Raw genomic sequence first — 19,971 nt, 5'->3', positions numbered from 1 at the left:
TCAGCCTCCAAGTGTCAAGTACAAGTGTCAACAAACTGATGGCAAAATTGCGGCAAAGTCCAAATCGCTGGCAGTTACATCTACATAAAATATAACTTCTTCATTAGGAATTACACCTTTGTGGCTGCACTTGTTACTGAAATGCTTTGAAAACACAAAAATATGGTGACTACAAGGCTAGCATTTGGGGGAACCAATGCGTAAACAATCCTGAATCGGGTGTTTATTCTGTTCTTCCCATTCTGCCAGAAATGCCTGAATACAGCATCAAGTTGTAATAAACCAGAATTTTCTTTTAAGGAACTGCTAACCTGAAGATCATGGGTCAAAATGCTGCTTTCATCCAAAAGGTTTGTTCAAACTGAAGGTAAATTAAATCGTGTCAGGTGTTGACCACTGGAACGTTGTCGTTGCTAGCTAGCAATGTATGAACTGACCGAGTGTTTGTGAGTTTGTGTTATCAGGAATACATTATTTTTTCCTTTAGTCTGTATCTTTATGAAAAAGATTTATAACTTAATATAAGCACAACATTTTCAACATGTCTGCTCCTCAGTTTGTGCTGCCTAAAGCTAATCTGCAGCCTGTTTGTGTCATTAGCTTTGTGTACGATTGCTCTGTGTAAAAAATGTGCTTCACTGAATCCTTGGATCTGGTGGATAAACTGATTCTTGGAATTTGTTGCATGAAAATGATCAAAATAATATACAAAATGTGATTACAGCTTCAATACAAAAACCTTGGATTTGGCCTTCAACAACCATACAGGCTGAAAACTGCTCATGATGTCAGTGTTTCATGATGTTGTGTACAGTTTGACACTTTTTCTTCCAACAATACTGGCTTCACATGTAAAACTACTTTCATGTTTTTTACAACGATAGATGTTCTCATCTTTCTGTGAGTCTCAAGACCAAAAATATTTATGACCAGTTGTTTAGAAGCCAACACAAAGCATCTCCAAGCCTTTGGGATTCTTCTTCTTCTTTTGGTAACATCTGATTGCCTCTAGTTTCTAACAGTTCAGCTCCTGTATTATCGCAAGACGTTGAGCCTGTGTGTCACAGCATATGGTGACCATCTGCCCAACAAGTGATAGACTGACCAGCATTTCTACACTGTGTTAGGAACAAACAACAAAATAACCAATGCCATTTTGTACATTCAGTCATTTTTTGATTGATTCATACATTTGGTATTGCTGGTAACGCAGCAAAGCCATGTTTGAAAGTGTGTTTTTAAGGCAGAAGGTCCATGCAACAATCGTATGTGTATGTGGACAACAAATCTGGTCCACGATTCCTTGAGCACAGATTTCAGTGCATACTTCTGCATGCACACATTGATTCAAGGATATATTCTCTGAGATGTCTGCATTTCAAGACAAGCATACTATCGCATTGAGAATAGGTCAGTAGGATAATAAATAAAAGAAAACGGTTAAGTTTGTAACAAGTGTCCTTGAGGCATGGGTGCAGACACCAACAATACTGAATGTCTGTGTATGTTCATGCCTTATTTATGGGTGTGTATGCATCTTCATGTATACATGATGGTGAGGGTGAGCAGCCTGCATCATATCAAGGTGCTTCGGCACTCATGTATGTTTATACATGTCCAAAGCTTCTGTGGAGTTGCTTCCTCACTGCTGTTTTTGAGCACTGAGATATCAGATGTCCTCGGAAAGCATGCAGAGGCTTTCAGAGGGCTTTGGCACTGGTGGTGTGGGAGACGGTGTGGGACAGAGGTTTCTGTGGGAAGCGGCTGTAGTAATAAACCTGGAACAGGATGGCAAAGTCCACGCCAACCTGCAGCAGGCCACATGTCCAGAACTGCACAGGAGCCTGGGTCAGCAGAAAGTAACCTGTTTTGAAGGTGTCACCACTGGTCCACATCAGCACCATCTTGATACTGGGAGGAGAGGGAAAGAGAAGAGTGATGAATAATAATAAGGAACACCAATATTCAACATTAAATTAATAAAAACACATTAAGAAATTAGTAATCAATATATAAATAGAGTAAAATTACCAATACCCATTATTATAAAACTCAAATGGATTCTGATGGAGTACATTTTATTTCATCACACAAAAGTTCTAATTTCAATGACACATTTGTTTTAATGTCACTTTTTATGACAGTGGTGTTGTCACCAGTCCCTGACCCTTCACTTTTCAATCAACAATGGCTACCAAACTTAGCCAGCCAGCTCCAGTTAGCTAGAGCAACAATGTCCAAGTAATTCTGGCTTAACAGACCAAAGTCTTCTGGAAATTTAAGGATAGGTTCACAATCCCTCAAGTGTGTCTTAAAACAACAATCAGGTGCCTCTATGAACAGTGTAAGACGTTTTCCTTGCTGTAATCATTCATTAAAATATCCCCTTCAAATGTGCTTTCAATGTAAGTGATTGGGCCCAAATGGTAATTTTATACAAAAAATGTATGTAAAAGTTGATGTGAAGCTTATATGAGGGTTCAGTGGTCTGAATGAATCATATCAAGTGGATATCTGCCACATTTACAGTCTTTTTAGCATCAAAATTCCTACTTTGTGTTTCCTAGGACAGTGTTTCCATGTTGAGCTGAGGTGGAAATATAGTAACAAAAAAAGGGACTTTGGCACTAAAAAGACAGTATGGACAGGAGAACTGATTGCAGCACTAAAAACTATTTCTGTTGTTTTAAGGCAGAAACTGTGAGCACATCCTTTAAATAGTTACCTACCTACCGCTATATACCTTGCCGGCTAACTAGCTTGGTTGGCTTGTGAGTTTGCATTATAACTTATATAAAAGTGAAGAGCCATGTCAGCAGTTAGCTGTTAAAGCTAAATTAAAGGATAGTTCAGTTTCTGTGCACTGTTTTGTTCATAGCAGAAGCTTTTAGTTGATTTATTCTGAATTACTTTGACATTGTTGTTGATGAAGCAAACAAGAGCTAGCTGGCTAAATTGAGTAGCAGTTTTTTAGCCAAGAGAGGCAGTGGGTATGTTATTAGACTCTGTACATTTTAAGTTAGCATTAGCACCAGACCTTGGTTAACCAGAACTTTAAAAACATCATTTTCAAGACATATTTTTACTGTGTCTAATTCAATTTGGTCGCCAAGAGCGCATGTTAATAATGACAGAAGGAAAATGGGGTCAGAGAAATGCAAGATCATCTCAGGCAAGAAAGGAAAATTGCAAATTTGCCACAATAACAACCACGGGAAATTGAAATAATCTTCTCAGGGCTCCGGCTTCTCATCAACTCAACATCCTGTGGCACTTTTCTAACCATAAAACTCATAAGTGTTTCCAGTACACACTGAGATAGCTGGCTGTCCACAGGGCACTCATGAGAGAATTCGAGGGATGAGTTAGACTAAAATAAAAGAGTTGTTGTTTTAGAAGTGACTGGAGAAAAGCACCCGTGTGATTGGAGATGGCAGAGTTCCTTTAAGCATGAGCCTCACTGTGGTGGCACTGGGAAGCACTGGGAACTCAATAAATGAGATGGAAAAGGGAGTCTAACGAGAGCTCTGGAACAAATAGGAAAAGAGCCAGGCCCTGGGGTCCAAACAAATAACTTGATGTACAGGTCATATTCTTTAAATTACACAACTTACAAGCTGCAAATGTAGGGACACCACTTCAAAAAGTTTTCTGTGGTTCCATTAAAAGTGCTGCTGGTGGCAGTTATAGGTATTTTCACCGGCTTATGACAGCATCATTTGTGTCTTGTGTTGGGGTTGGTTTTTTTTTAATAAACCTTTTATTTTGCCTGAGGCAGGGATAGACATGCAGTGCTGACAAAGAAATGACTGAGCCAGCACTGTGTCTACAGTACGCTTCTTGTTCACACATACACACACAAACACACTGAAGCGACTCTTCAGATGTGCTTCCTGAAGCAACCTGCCTGCAACAATACAAACAAACACACGCTTGGGTGTTTGAAATGTTTTCACTCAGCCGTGTCACTTTGGTCAGTCAGCACTATTTAAATAAGGACTGCAGGAGAGAGATTTAAGTGCCATGCTGAATTTAAAAAGGTTGGTTCCCTTGAGATGTATGTACCCATGCAAACAGCTTTGGTTTTATTTGTCAAAATATTGCCATGACCCCAATACAGTGGTCACTTTTTTTCCTCTGATTGATTATCGTGACACACGTGTGTGGCGTGATTGATCAATCGCTGTCACCTACTGAGCTGATGAATACGATAGATCCTGACATACTTCATCGTGTTATCAGCGTAGTTACAAGATGAACAGTCGCCTCACTTATTAAATACATTGTCTTTGATGTAGTCATTGACTGTGATGCAACACCCATTCTTTTTTTCACTGAAGCTTTATAAACCCAATATCACATGTTTCATAAAAGTTTAATAATTTCATCTGGGGTTAGTAAAGGCTCCTTTGTTTCAGGTAAGGTGTGCCTACACTATAAAATGCTGCAATGGAGACGAATGACATTTTGTGGTTCTAAGCGGGGAAATTACTTTAATTTTGTTTTTTCAAGGGTACTTAAGTAACCAGAGCATTACCTCTGGAAAAACACTCATCATTATAAAATGTTTCATATTGAATAATTCAATACTGTGAGCACCACAAATGAAACAGGTGGTAGGATTTAGACGAATATCTCAGACAGTTGTACAACCTCCACAGATGAAACCAAAGTGAAATTGTAGTTGCTCACAACTCTGTTAGGGGCTGTTTTCATGGTTTTGGGGATTTGCTTCTTAGTTCCAAGTAAGAGAAGTCGCAATGCAGCAGCAAACAAAGGTTTGTTTTTTGGGTGTCATAGTGTGCTTCCAATTTTGATGAAACAGTCTGGGGTAAGGTCCTTCTTTGTTGCAACATGTCAGTGCCACCTTGTACAAAGACAAGTGAGTAAAGAAATGGGTTTCTGAGATCGGTGTGGGAGGTCCTGACTTACCTGCCTGACCTCAAACCCAATCATGTTTCCGATATATTGAAATACAGAAAGTGAGACAGACATTATCCAAAATGTCAACGTCAATGTCAACATCAGTAACAACCTTAAAGATGGTTTTGTGGCTGAATGGGAGCAAATCCATGTATCTGAGCGCCAACATCTGGTGGAAAGCTGAAGACTAGAGATCTTTAGTTGTGCTATGTAGTGTGTATGCTTGGCTTAATGCCATTTATCTAAGAAACTATATTTGTTTTGACCCTCTAGGAATCAGAATTTACAGGGTGAGAAAGTGATACAAACACCCATTGAGTCCATTTTTCTCAACAGCTGTGTACTTGTCCAACAAATTGATTGAGAGTGACATCTGACATGAAGCTGACATATTTCATCACATCTGATGTTTTCAACTGCACTGAAGTAAGAGAGATGAATCCACAGCTCATTATTGGTCCATAACCATTCAACCATTAATCCACAACAGGGTCAAGAGAAGCCGATGACTTCATTAGCGTAAACCGTCACCTCTTTGGATTCTCTCGTCACTCTTTCGTGATGAACTGAAACAAACACATCACGGAGAGAGGCTTTGATTCCAGCGGCAGGTGAAACATGCTAATGTGGCAATAAAGAAAACCGGGTGAAGGAAGAGTCTTTGTGTTAGCATATTCCCCCGCCTTTCTCAAAGCCTCTTAACAGATGTAAAGGAGGGAGACAGTCAGAAGTAATCTAGTGTTTCTTCGCTCCCCCAACTCTGCTGAGATGAGTGTAACCCTGACTGCCTGTTTGTCTGTCTTGCTGGTTCGAAGCTTTGCAGCAAAAATCTCCTTTTTGCATTATTCAAGCCTCCAGCTCCACCTTAGCCCTTTCCATTTGTAAAAGTAATTGTGCAAACCTAGCCTTATTTTTTAGCTTCTCTTTCCCCAACAAGCCTGTCTGAGTATCCCCAATGGCTTCCACTCTCACATACTTCTTTTTTTTAAGCCTGCTCTCTACAGTACTTCTCACTTCCTCCTCGTCCATTCATCTTCCCACCACAGTATCCTCGCTTCTCTCTATACCTGTATCCATTCGCCTCCCCTCTGCCTTTCTGTCCTCTCACTCTTCTCTCTGAGTAAGGAGCTTGTTAGCTCTGTGGAAAGAGACCCTTCCACCTCTCCCCTGCTCTCCACCCTCTCCTCCTCCTCCCCCTTGGTTCCTCTGTGACTGCTGTCTGAGTTATGACGATGTGTACCTGCAGGTAATGATGAGAGAGGCAGGAATTGTGTTTGATCAATTCCTCCGCTGGCTCCCTAATAAGAGGTAACAAGGGAGGGCCGGGACCGAGGTGAGAACATGTCTGGCTACTTATTTGTCACCTTGCCTGAGACACATATATATAAAGGGAGGGAGAGAGAAATCATGCTGAGACCTGGGCTGAAATGTTGCCAGTGGTGATGATGAAGTAGAGCTGTACTGGACCCTTTCTAAGATGGGCTGCAGAGAGATTTCTATAGCAACACTGGCTTTGAATACATTAAGAAGACACATTAAAAGGTTAAAGCACTGATTGTCTCATTTATTTATGGGCAATTATAAGCCAAGATGAATGAATGGGTGAAGATCTACATGTTTTTTTTAACTTCAGGGTATAAAAATGGATTTGACAGAAAAATGCTGGCAAGGAGCTGTAGCTGTCGACACAGTTTCGACAGTGCTGTACAAGTGTTTGAGCTTTAGAAACCTGCTACTGTGAATATGAAGTGACACAGCAGCTACTCAGCCATTTTTGGATGAACTGCTGCAGAGTCAACATCAATTTCGAACCCATTATTTGCTTCATTAAGTAGCAGGGAATTCGGAGTATAAATATTTAAGTGAATAAAGAATTACTTCTTCATATGTAATCTAAACAGATGGAGAAGTCGGACGCTTTATCTTATCGTTTCTCTGCAGCGTTTATCTCTGAGGTTTCTGTTTGCTTTTCATAGCACCGATATGAGACAGCGGTGAGAACATGCCGACATAAGTCAGAGAGAGAGTCTGGCTTCTAGCACCGGTCCAGAACTAAATCATCACAAAGTATAACCGGGGCAATTACTGCGGAGCTCAGTGGGGAATCGGTTTTTGGAGAGAATGTGTCAAAACTGCAAAGAGGAACACAAAATGACAGAAGGAAAGAAAAACATATTTGTCCCACCGATCCACTGCTGCTGACATCCAAGTTACAATGATAGCGAATCACTTTAAAAGAGGTATTCCAGTGATTACGATTTTGTACCTTCACAAAGTTGAGGGACTTGCAAAGAGATTTATAAAACCGAATAGTTAGAATTGATGTAGCAGAGGTTGAGGTATCCTGACATTTTGTCCCTAGTGTGGGTCAAGCTCCAAAAATACTGGATCCTGCATTTCCCGTAATAGAACCTGATAGTGGTTGGACCGACCTTGCCCGCTACATGCCCACATCTTTCAAACCCAATGGCCTCAAGTTGTTACGCAAGGTTTCTGTTAAAAATACGTAAGTTTCAAGGCTAAACTTCCTTATCAGGGTTATCAGTGGAGTATCCCCTTTAGAAATACATAGCAGGAATGAAATGACCTATTATCTATACGTGAAATAGAAGGACATGTTCATGATTATATCTACAAAAAGATTTGACTAACATGATGGTGTCTCTCTAAAATCTCTTTAAAAAGTACCGAAATACATCACTTCAATCCTTAGATCTCACTCCTGGTGGTCAAAGAAATTATTTGAAATGTTCTTCTAACAGTTTATGAGGCATTTTAAGAAAAAATACATTTCTGATCTGCTGCCAAAATACAGACTGTCCAGACTTGTCAGGTCGTCCAACGTGGAGAAGCAGTGTTCTGGTTTCATCACTGCAAATTTGGAACGAATTCCCATGAAGCTGCTTATTAAATTACATTTGGGGACATTTATTAATATCTCTTCCTGCACTTTAACTGCACTACAACTTTTTATGCTTTAGTGAATTCTACTATCACTGATGAGCATTGGTTGCACATTTTTTGATACTTTTAAGCAAGGATTGTTGGGACAATATATAACAATATATGAATATATATGAGATACTGTATTTCACTGTGGAATAAGATGATTATTCCAAACTTAACAATAGGGATGTTTTACAAGGGGTTACCAAATTTTCCTTGTCATTTCACACATCACTGGTGATACTGAGGGAAAACTATCAGTCATTGTAGAACCACTTGCAGAGTTTGGAGAGTCTGAAACTCTTGCTATACCTTCGCTCAAGCCCTGAATTCAATTTTCTTCTGGATCTAGGCTGTAAGTACATTATCACTTTGTCTACTTCAGCACTTCAGCTGCACTTGCATTGAGATTCCAATAAGAAGAAACTCAATATTTTTTGACTGGATTGGTAAACACTATTTTCAAACTCATTTAGCAGTTCAAATTATGTGTAATTGGATTCATGCCAAAATAAACAGCATCCAAAATGCAAAGACAGCTGCCTCACAATATAAGACTTCACTTTCATCGCTAAATCCCAGCAGGATTGTTGCCCTGAAGTACTGAAACACAAACTGGTTCGGTTTCATCCAAGCCTAGTAAAGAAAAAGCACCCCCACGAGTGATGTGAGCAGATGGAGGGTGACGGGTTGGACAGATGATCTGAAGGGTCTCCAGCTGCAGGGAGCCAGAGCACCATACATCCGGCCACACGGGTGATGGCCTGACAATAGTATGCCTTTGCCTTTGTGTGTGTGTGTGTGTGTTTGTGTAGACAGCAGCCTGCAGGCTAAATAAGGCCCTGGCACAGTTATCTAGCATGCTGGGATACAGCTCAAGACCACAAGCCTTATAAGGCTGCACTTGGCTGTCTGGATGTCCCATCTCCCTATTGTGAGAGAGAGAGAGAGAGAGAGAGAGAGAGAGAGAGAGAGAGAGAGAGAGAGAGAGAGAGAGAGAGAGAGAGAGAGAGAGAGAGAGAGAGAGAGAGAGAGAGAGAGAGAGAGAGAGAGAGAGAGAGAGAGAGAGAGAGAGAGAGAGAGAGAGAGAGAGTGTGCGCGTGTGTGCGCGTATGTGTGTGCGCGTATGTGTGTGTGTGAGGTCTTCGTGTTGTTGTGATTTAGTTGTTTTATTGCAGGCAGGTCAGTATCAGTATGTACCTCCGGTTCTGCAGGCTCAAGAGTAGCTAATAATAGCGGCAGCCAGAAAACTATTAACACAAAACTTCAACACCCTCTCATCCTCCGCACACACACACACATACACAATTTTAATATGGCCAAATGTCCCTCATAAAGTATCTGTCTCCAGAGGTATTTACAGTAGCACTGGCTGAGATCTTTCGACTTGGTTCCAAATCAAGTTTCACGTTTTACTTTTAAAGCTACTAAACTTTTAAAAAGTTAAATTATTGTTTGAGATGAATTACTACAGTTTATCATGGTCAGCAAACAAGCCTATTCCCAGCAACACCGGCAGCTTCTCTGGGCTTAAAGGCTGCATTTGATATTGTTTACCCCTGGGTTAATATGATCATTGGATATCTCTATGACCCTTACCCTTTCAAAGGTTCCGCTGTGTCTCTTTTTCCATTTCTCGAGGGTTAGATGAGCTGTAAAATGAGAGGTCTGGTCTGCTAATCACTGCGTAAGAGCTGTTTCGGCTCGATAACTGCCCCACAGTGCAGTGTGATAACCAGAGTCTGAAATTAACTTTTTTTTTTGTTTTTACTCATCTGAAAAACCCCACCAGCCAAGCATATTTTTAACTGGCCAAACTACTGAATTCCCTTTATGGGTCACATACACATTCATTGCAGTACATTTAAATGAGATCATAAGGTATTAAAAGATAGTAAATTAACAGTAACTAGCAGCAGTAAGTGACTGTTTAGCAGAAGAGGTGCGATGTCCAGTAGTTGATGTTCCATATGGGAAACAGTGACGTGAAACTGGGAGTGCTCAAAATGGTCTGTGGGTGGCGCTGCTTCAACTCAGAACATCTCCAGCACTCCTACAGTTTTAAATAGGCACAAACATGAGTAATTTCATCTGAGCCATCATGCCAGATATTCTATTACATCATTATTGTGGTACAAACATTTACCCGCTAATGTGGTTGAAAGCCTTCTGAGAAATCTACCTGCATTTGGCGCCTGGTGGGTATTAATTTTGGACCCTGGTGATAGTCAGAGCAGTCTGCAAGTATGGGACAGCTTTCAGATGCTCAAAACAGAAGAGCTGGATCGCTTTATGGCACAAAAAGGGAGGAGGGTATTATTCCTTCGGTCCAAATATGGCTGAAATTTTGTTCTGAGTTTGTGATCATTGCAACTGGTGGAAGGAGTGAAAAGGCAATAAACAAAACCAAACATCTTCATTGTCAGCTAAAGACATTTACAACATCCATCCTCTAAATATTATTACCAGTGGGAAAAAGGTCACCAGTAATACCAATGTATTATAATGAATTATATATATCTTATTGTTTAAATATGACTACTGTAGGGTAACGCTTTAAGTGTTAAACAATTACCTGTTTACTAACCCTTTACACCAAACAGCGATTGTTGAATCAAAGCTTAGCAGCAGGCTTGTCAACCTTTGGATGTCTTCATATGTTGAAGAAGTGGTATGTATGGGGTTATAATCAGAGAACTGATCAGTATTTGAAGAGTGGCTGTCATTTTTTTTTCTGTCTAGGAAACTTAGAACACAAAACTAAAAGTGTAAAGAACTGATTTAACTGTATTTTCTGGTTCTAAAATATAATTTGCTTGTGTTAGTATTAGGGCCCGACTGATACTGGATGTTTGTGGCCAATGCTGATACCGATATTAGGGATTGAAAAAAAGTCTGATATCAATATATCGGCCAGTAATCTTATATATACAGAATAGGTATATAAAACACATTTTCTTTGCAATATGGTTATCAAACACTTGTGATATAGATATGCTATGGAAGCCATGATATTTCACAGTTTAACTACAAACATATAACAAAAAAAACAAAAACTTATGAACATATAACTTGAATTAATAAAAAAGGATCAAATACACATAAAACATTGCCTATTTAACTTGTATCGGTGCATATCAGACAACATATATATCTGTGATCGGCCAATAATGTCAGCTAACCGATGTATATCAGTCTGGTTTTAGTTAGTATAAACAGCTGACTACATTACAGTAGTAATACCATGTTATCTCCAAGCATATCATTAGTGAAACACATTATTTCACAGAATTGCAGGTTACTTTACACTAGAATAAACCCTCTTGAGGACTGACACATCCATTGTATCAGTGTTAATTGCATACATGGAGTGTGAGATTAGAAAACTTGACAAGCGTAGCAAGTAAAGGACAAAGTGTTAAAAATGACACTGGGGTCAAATAAAGAAGGTTAGATTGGATGAAGAATAGCATTAGATACAGAATGTACAGGCGGCATCCTCCAAGGATTTAAAACAGCTACGAGATAGGAGTGATCACACCTGAACTCCAGCCATATTTTTTATTATTAAAAAACTCAGCCCTACTGTGCACACACACGCAGAGCACATCCGCTATGATTCATTCTAACTTTTACCCTTCCTCTGACTCTCTCCGCTGCCTTGTTGGGAGGGTGAATAAGTCAGTGAAGCTTCTTAATGCCTGAATATTCAAGTACTGGAAGTAGTCCGACACCTAAAACTTTCCTCCAGCTGGAGCCATTAATTGGAAGGAAGTCAGCGTGATGTTTTTCCACATGGACGTGCTGGGATTTGATTGTTTTTTTCTATTCCAGGCACTTATAAAAAGGGGCACTCTGCCTTACGTCTCCTGTCTGTTTGTTTTTGTCTCTGCAAAATGTGTACGTGCACTTATTCATTCATACACACACACACACACACACACACACACACACACACACACACACACACACACACACACACACACACACACACACACACACACACACACACACACACACACACACACACACACACACACACACACACACACAAACATTCATTCATTCCCTCATGCACAGCCTCACATAGTCACTAACCTAACCTGAAAGCTGCTCGCTGCAAGTTCTTCTAATCATAAAATAGGACCTGGAAAGCAAAAGGTCCTCACTTTTGTTTTTTTTCCTACACACACAAACACACAAACACACACACACACACACACACGTGCATCTTGAATGGTACGCTGAGGTAAAGTAACCTAGCAACAGCCTGCTAGACTCAACAGGTTGTGCACAGAGGGTGGAGAGGAAACAAACAATAAACAGAAGTGGAAATGACAATGTCAAATGTTCTGAAACAGAGTGCCTGGGTCGAGCATTTTACAACTGTTTCCATTTTTTTTTCCATTTGCAGAAGTGTTGCGTCCTCATTTTAGCCCCGAAATAAGGATGTTTTTTTATCGGTTATAGTTTGTCAGCATGGCAATATGTGATAAATCTTTAAGCAGCAACACATTCTCATCAAATAGCAATGAGAGAAAAATGTGTTTGAAGTTCTGTAATGTCAGAATGACTTTCATGTTTTATTTGCTGAATGTTACATAATGCAGTCTTATGATGCAACACAGCTAATATTACTGTACATTCATAGAGAAACAGGATGACTGAAACTGTACTTCACTGCATCAGTTCATGGGACACTAAATAGGGCCCTATAAAATCTGTTTTATTTTGATTTTTTCCCTAATTCCGTTTTTTCCGTTTTAATTTTCGTGAATCCTGGTTTTTTACCTTTTACTGTTACTAACAAAAAAACAGTGTGTTTTAGCAAAATAACAGTTCACCTGACACATAGAAGTCCTTCGGGAACTGCTCGGCTCTGTACTGAGGGGTTAGTGTCGAGTTTTCAAAGTTTTTTCGCAGACGAACACAGAGCCATAGCCAGCCACTTTGCCATGCTTACAATGTTTTGAAGGGGGATGGGCTCAGTGTGTGGAAGGGGCTTGTCGTGCCATGCAGATTTGCTTCCCACCGTGCAGTTTTCCCCAGACATACGTTCGTCTTCCACACGAAAACAGCATTTCAGTCAAATTATGTCAAGTTCCGTGATATTCCGCGTTAAAAATAAATTTTGTTTTAATTGGCCAATTCCGTAATTCCATCCGTGAGTCCGTGATCGCGGAAATCATAGGGCCCTAACTAAAAACATTAGGTATTTCAACCACTTGTGAGTCTAACCCAGGTTCCAGTCAATGCTGAGCTAACAACAGTCGCTACTGTAGGTGCTCCAACTGTTTTCCACTAACTATTGTTACAGTATTTTTTTTAAGTTTAATGTTACATGATTATACCTGCTGTGTTAGCACATGTTGGATGTAGTAGCTAATGTTAGGCTGCCTGTTGCTCCCAGTAAGCTAGCGCTAGCTTCAGTCTGAGGTAGTATGTGTCTGGTGCATGAAAGGTTACAGCCTGCACTCCTTATTTGAAAGGTCTTGGCTCCAAATGAAAAAGATAGCACTGACCACAAGTAAAAGCTCTGGGCTACATACCAACTCCAATGCAAACCAATGGATGAGGACACAACTAGCTACAGCCATTGTTATATATAGTCTATGGTCCTTGCACAAACAAACACTATGAAATTGGAGGAATTGTATAATAACTTCTGCACACTTTTTCATTTACATCTCATAGTCTCACTCGCCTGCGTGGACACTGAAACATTTTCACAGTCAACAGAAGGACAGATGAAGCATTTGTTTTTCCTTTTTTTTCTTTTTCCAATACTGTCATGTTTGCTTACTACTTAAACACCAGTGGCTTATACATCAATGATGTTGTAATGCTTCTCACTAGGGTAAAGCTGTTTAAATAAGAAAAAGTGTTTGTTGCATTGATTCAGTGATTCAGTATGTTTGGTAATTATCACTGAAACTCATGCTATACAAGCCTAATACAAAGTGTCTGTTTGTACTTTAGTGCAAAGACAGCACTTTGTGTTTAAAGGTAAAGGTCAGTTTAGACCAAAGATTTGCAACAAGAACTACTTGCAATGTGCCGGTCTACAATGTTCTGAGACCTGCCAGTTTATACAACTATAACTAGACGTGATGGTGTATTGTTTCCATAGCAACCACTCTATGTACTTACTGTAACTGCCGGCTTTTCAGGCTTTTTCGTGGCTGGATACTTTGTAGTGTCTTGAATAAGGATAGTAACAGTGAGTTACAGTTGCAGTTCTACTATTGATAAAATGGCGAAAAAAAAGAGATTTTATTGCAAATTTGGAAATTGCACATTTAAGGCTTGTGTTATACAGATATGGCTGTTCCTCAAAGAAATTGATGAGGTGATCCTTTGTTTACTCTGTCCAAAACTGGTCACAAAGCCAGTGGTCATTTTACAAGCTGAGTTGCAGGAGACACCACCAGCTGGCTTGAGTCAAACTAAGACGGCAACTTTCCCTGCATGTTCTAAAATCATTTGTCTTATTTTAAATCTGTGGTGTAAACTGGCCTGAAAACTCTTTGCATCAATAGTTTTGGACATTGGAACTGTGAATCTGGGCCTAAGCAACAGGAAACAAAAGTAATTCACACAAAAACACACTGTACATTATTAAAAACAGCTATTAGCAACGTGCCTTGCATCCATTGTATAGCTTGTCAGTGCATTTTATCCCCATGGTTAACTGGCCAAATGTACACATCATGATACTGCTTGCTACTGCTCTGGAATTTGACAGCAGAAAATGGTCAGGCTTTCTAAAACATCAATAGTAATCATAAGTTTTGTTGTCAGGCCCTCAGACAACTGGCCTTTTCTCTAGACTTGCCAGTTTTCTTCAGCACTCAACAGTCGTACAAGGAAAAAAAGTCCTCTGTTGAAGTGGCACACGTACCAATCTGTGCATCCACAATAGCTGGAAACAGACCAGAATGCATTGCAGCCACACGAAATTTAGTATTTTGAGGGTGAAGCTGTGATCACACACACATTCTCACATGTTCTCAAACTAGTTGGTCTGTTAGCTATATTTATGCTCCCATATGGACTGAGAACATGTTTACCAGCGTTCTCTGTCGGTTTGTTGAAATGCATTTTGAGAAAAAGGATGGAAGACAACTGACTGAGATCACTGTGGCCAAAAAAGATACACTAACGCTGTTGTGATGTATCAGCATGCATGGATTCTGCTCTGAGGAGCCGCGAGCGAAGAGACACGAGCAGCATTCACATAAGTCTTTTACCGGCCGACAAGTGCCATTATTGGAAAGCAGTTATTGACTTGATGTTGCAGCTGATCGGACTGACCTGATACATCACAACATCAGTGAGTGGACACAGATTACAGACTAAACTCAAGTCATCACTCCCAGGTTTCATGTTTTATTGGTTTTCTAGTTAAAAATAGTGCATCGGTGTTAATTGTTGGTCTGATCAACAAGAGAACCATAAAAACCTTTGGAAAGATTCTTCTTTTATGATCTGCTATTTTCGTTGTTAACTTTTATTATGGGTCAAACTAAAGTCAGGGAGAGTTTGTCTGTCGGCAAGTAACATTTACATTTTACAGAATGTGTCATTTCCATGTGTGTCGGGTTTAATATGAGATATGAGTTACATAAATGAGTTACATAATAATCCATTTTCCCTCAAACTTTTAGCCTTATAGATATTTCCAGTGTTCGAAAGACACCCTGATTATATTCTGGGATTTTAAATAATGAATTCACAATCACAATAAATACAGATGCAAAAAATGAATAAATAAGACAGAAGCATTCTGTCAGTAGAAATGCTTCCTGTGCCTCTGAGCAGGACGCAGTGCACAGTATAAATACATAACGCAGGTTTTTATTCATGTGCAGGTGTTTGTCAAACAGGTACCAGGCTACAGAGAGAAAACAGCTGCTCTTATCCAATGATAACTACACCTTTATTAGCCTCTACAGCTGTTAAAGCTGACTGACAGCTGATCTAGCTGATGCCAATACAGCTGAACGATTTTGAAGAGAAATCTAACTGTGATTACTTTGGCTGATATTGCAAGTGTGATAAGATTTATAATATTAGAGGGAATGATAATGTTTACATCATTGCTCCTCTCATTGAAAATATATTAATTATGGTATAATTTTTGTGGGGATGTGTATCTCTCTGCAGCACAACAATATTTAATTCAAAATGGTATGTAGAAACACATTTTGCCTTTAACAATTATTGCTATGATTTATTAAGATTGAAAAAAGCAGGAGACCACATTGCGGTTTCAATACAATTTCCATTAATGTTGGGATGGACTTAGACGCAAGGAAAGGATGTAAGTGAGGGAAACATTTATGCAATTAAGAGACTTGAGATGCACCCAAAGTGCTATGTGAGTAGGAAGCACAAAAAACTAAACCAAAACAAAACAAACAAAAACTAAATCAAAATAAAGAAGGCATGGGATAGAGTGTATGGAAAAGCCCAGTGTGGGAGCTGTCATGGACATTTAAGTGGACAGGCAGCTCTGCTGGAGCTCTGTTATCTATCTGCTACAGAAAGCCAACCATCAGAGAGAGTGGGGGCACATACTGCTCTGAGGCAGGACACACACTGCCAGAAAGCTTTTTTATCAGGCCTGTGTGCTCTGCGGTCACTCTCAAAACTTGCTGGTCTTTTTAATAGATACATTATCAGTTTCATCTTTTCAATTATTTTTTAACAACTGAAATATTTCTTTCATTCGCTGATATCTATTGTGTGTTAATCATGAGCTGCTCTCTGGTTCTTTTTAAATATCCACTCATGCCTCATTGCTGTTCATTGACTGTTTTAAACTGTTTAAAAGTGCTACACAATTAAAGTTGTACATACATTTGGCCACGGATTTTGAAACAGCATATACAGTACTTTCAAAAAATCTATTTTATGTCAAGGGCTCTAATTACAGTCTGAGACTTGATGCAAATCAACATTAATGAGTCTAAATGATACATTAGCAAAAGATACAGCAAGACAGAACGCCTCATTACCATATTGATTTTAGGAGAAACTTCAGAGGGGTAATTTTCATGTTAACATAATGAATAGTAGTCGGGAGCCCTGTCCTCACTTCCTACTCGACAGGTGCCAGAAATACTTAATAAGCACATGTCAGTGTTAATGATCGTATGTGAGACAATATAATCTAGAGCCATTACTCACAAGGGTGTGCTACAGTACAACACGCCCTCATGCTGTCTGCTCTGATGGAAGCGGCGCTCATACATAAAACAGTACTCATCAAGAGAAAGACATCATCATTAATCAAGGATACGACAAGCTTTGTTTAGATTTCCATCTAACTGACTCTTGGTAAATTATACTTAAGGTGCAGGTAGTTGAAGAAAAGAAAGAGTGACTGTAAATAAGCCATACGAAATATAAGATCTTACTGAGAATTTAGCAACACATGTTATCTGTTATACAACCAGTAGATGAAATTTTAAAGGCTTCAGCTTCTTTTTTTGAGGAATGGTGTCTAACTGTACACACTTTCAGGCTAAATTAAAACAGTTCAGGTTTCAGCACATGAGATATTTCTGTCTGTTTTTTCTGTACTTTTCTCCTGTTTACCTGAAGCCACTCCTGTGTTTTCTTGGTGGTATGCTTCAGGTCATTGCCTTGTCTTGTTGAAATGTAAACCTTCACTGCAGCCTGAGATCCTTTCCACTGGAAAAGGTTGGCATTCAGAATGATGCTGCCACCGGCAGTGTTTGACTGTAGGACTTGTATTAATGAGGTGATGCTCAGTGCCTGGTTTCCTCCACAAACACTGTTAGGGATTATGGCCAAAAACTTTCATCTTCATTTCATCAGATCAGATGATTTCGCTTCTCCTAGTCTGACAGACATTTAGGTACCTTTTGGCAAACTCCCAGCAAGCTGTCAAGTGCCCTTTAGTGAAGAATTGTCACTCTACCATAAAGGCCTGATTGGTAGAGTGCTGCACTGATGGTTGTCCTTGTACAAGGTTCATCCATCTCCACAAAGGGAAGGAAATTCTGAATCTCATTTATAGTGACCAATGGGTTCTTGGTTACTTGTCTGACGCTTTTTCTTTCGTCAGGCCCTTCGTCCTTGGTTGCTTAGTTTCACTGAGTGGCCAGATCTAACGAGACTGTTGGTGGTTTGAGAATAATTTGAGAATGACGGAGGCTACCGTGCTCTTGGGCACTTTCAATGCTGTATCCTCAATAAAAAGTTCAATAAAATAAAAAAACACTCCTAAAACCAGTGCTTGCTCTGTCATTTTTGAGTATTGTGTGTAGACCTAAGAGTAAACAATGAATTTACTCCAATTTAAAATGAGTCTGAAACGTAACAAAATTGGAAAACTTGAAAGGGTCTGAAAACGCTCTACTATGCGCTATAAATGTAAGCCTACTCCACTCTCCTTTTAGCTGTGTTTTGGTGACCAGCCAACTCTTGATATCTGACTTTTTAAACTGCTAAATACTCCATTATGTTCACCAGTTAGTTGCTAACTTTGTCTGCCATTTGGACAGGTAGTGTAGTCAGATTTTAATGCCTTGTTGCCTGCTGCAACTGGAAACAACACTGATGAGAGCTGTGAGACTCAATCAAAATGGTAAAGTTGTTTGCTGTAAAACCAATGGGGAGGAGGAACCAATAATCAAATGAGTCTCCTCTTTGACTGAGCACCGTCAGGTTCTTCTGATAAGTGGAAAAGTATAGATTCAAATGTTAAGTACTGCTTTCAACATTTATCAAAATTGTAAGTAGGAATCAATACATAACCAGTTCAGAACTGTTTAATTGCAAAATCAATTTTACTTCCTTCCCATTCATAAACACCTCTTCTGTCTGTCTCTATTGTGATCCACTCAATAAAAGCGAAATATCAAACACAGAACAGAAATGTCTGCATTTGTAAATGTGATGTGATGTCCAGTATTGAATGCGTACCTCATGCCCTCTGTGGATTTGTTCTGATAATTGCAGTAGAGTTGCGGTGTGCCCAGCATTGCTTCAGTGAAGACAGCCAGGAAGCCCAGGCTCTCCACGAACAACGCAGAGTCCAGCAGGAGGTAGGTGACGTAGGCTGCCACCAGCGTGAAGGCCAACACGCACTGCATGTAGTCCACGAAGTGACTCCATGACCAAAAGTAATTCCAGTCAAAGTCTAAAAGGTGCACAACGCAGGGAAAACAGAAATGAGTGCACAAAAAATAAAGGTTTTGTAAGAACAAGACACTCAAGGGAGTGCAGCTGAAAATTGCACCAACTGGTACATTAATAGAAACATTACTTGATATGCATGGTTCCTATAAAAATAAAGACAGCAAAGTTGTTCAAAGAAGACACAAGCCATTCTGATGTTTCTCCTGGTTGAGTCAAAAATAGTTTAATCCCAACAGTATTTAGGAGAAAAGAATACTAAGTCAAAAGTATCAATTGTGACCTTGAGAGGATGTACTGTCCCAAAAGAAAAGCATTGATTTTGGAGAGGGCTTTTACACATAAAAGTCTGTTTCTGGGTCATGCTGATAACTGTTCAGCCAATGAAAGGAACTGTATATTGACTTTAGAAAGCTTCGTTTAGAGCCACAAAAGTCACCATTTTCTAAAGTTTGGAATCTGAAAATTCATAACAGAAAGCCTTTGTTACCATCTGGGAGCATAGATGTTTGAAAGATGTGGGTGTTATCCAGGTAAGAAGCCAAATGCTACTGTTGGTTTCATTATGGGAAATGTAGGAATGGTATAGTGTTTTTGGGGGCTTGGAGGTTTATCCGTGGGGACTAAAGTCAGGATATCTCAGCTAAATTTTGACCATTCCTCTTACAAGCTCCCCAACTTTATAAAAGTATTATACCAAATTGCAAGAATGTAGCTTTCAAGCCTTAAAACAGTACTCCACCAATTTAGTAATGCTCTCTTAGAACACTGGTGGATTCACAATAGAGCTGCTAGCCTCAAGCAGAGATGAAAAGCAGGCAACAGAGGTCTGATAGCCTCACATCTTTCTAAATTCACACCCCCAGATTTTGCAAAAATCTTCTGATGTTGTCAGCAATGCATCTTTGTGTGAAAAGATGATAATGCTTTACA

At 39.6% G+C, this 19,971-nt stretch overlaps 1 protein-coding gene across 1 annotated transcript in view; it reads right to left on the bottom strand.

The window, feature by feature from the left end:
• Window positions 1–923: 923 nt before the first annotated feature.
• The window catches only part of LOC128374114 (solute carrier family 66 member 2), a 30,709-nt gene continuing 11,661 nt past the window's right edge, over window positions 924–19,971 (bottom strand). Inside the window, exons 3-4 of the mRNA XM_053334372.1 lie at window positions 18,826–19,042; window positions 924–1,911 (exon numbers count right to left, since the gene is read on the bottom strand). Coding sequence (XP_053190347.1) covers window positions 1,701–1,911; window positions 18,826–19,042 — 428 coding nt within the window. The 3' untranslated portion in view covers window positions 924–1,700. The remainder of the gene's footprint in view (window positions 1,912–18,825; window positions 19,043–19,971) is intronic.

Source organism: Scomber japonicus, chromosome 15, assembly GCF_027409825.1.
Source record: "Scomber japonicus isolate fScoJap1 chromosome 15, fScoJap1.pri, whole genome shotgun sequence".
Taxonomy (NCBI): domain Eukaryota; kingdom Metazoa; phylum Chordata; class Actinopteri; order Scombriformes; family Scombridae; genus Scomber; species Scomber japonicus.
Note: the sequence above shows the minus strand (reverse complement) of the source record. Positions and strands in the feature narration are given on the sequence as shown.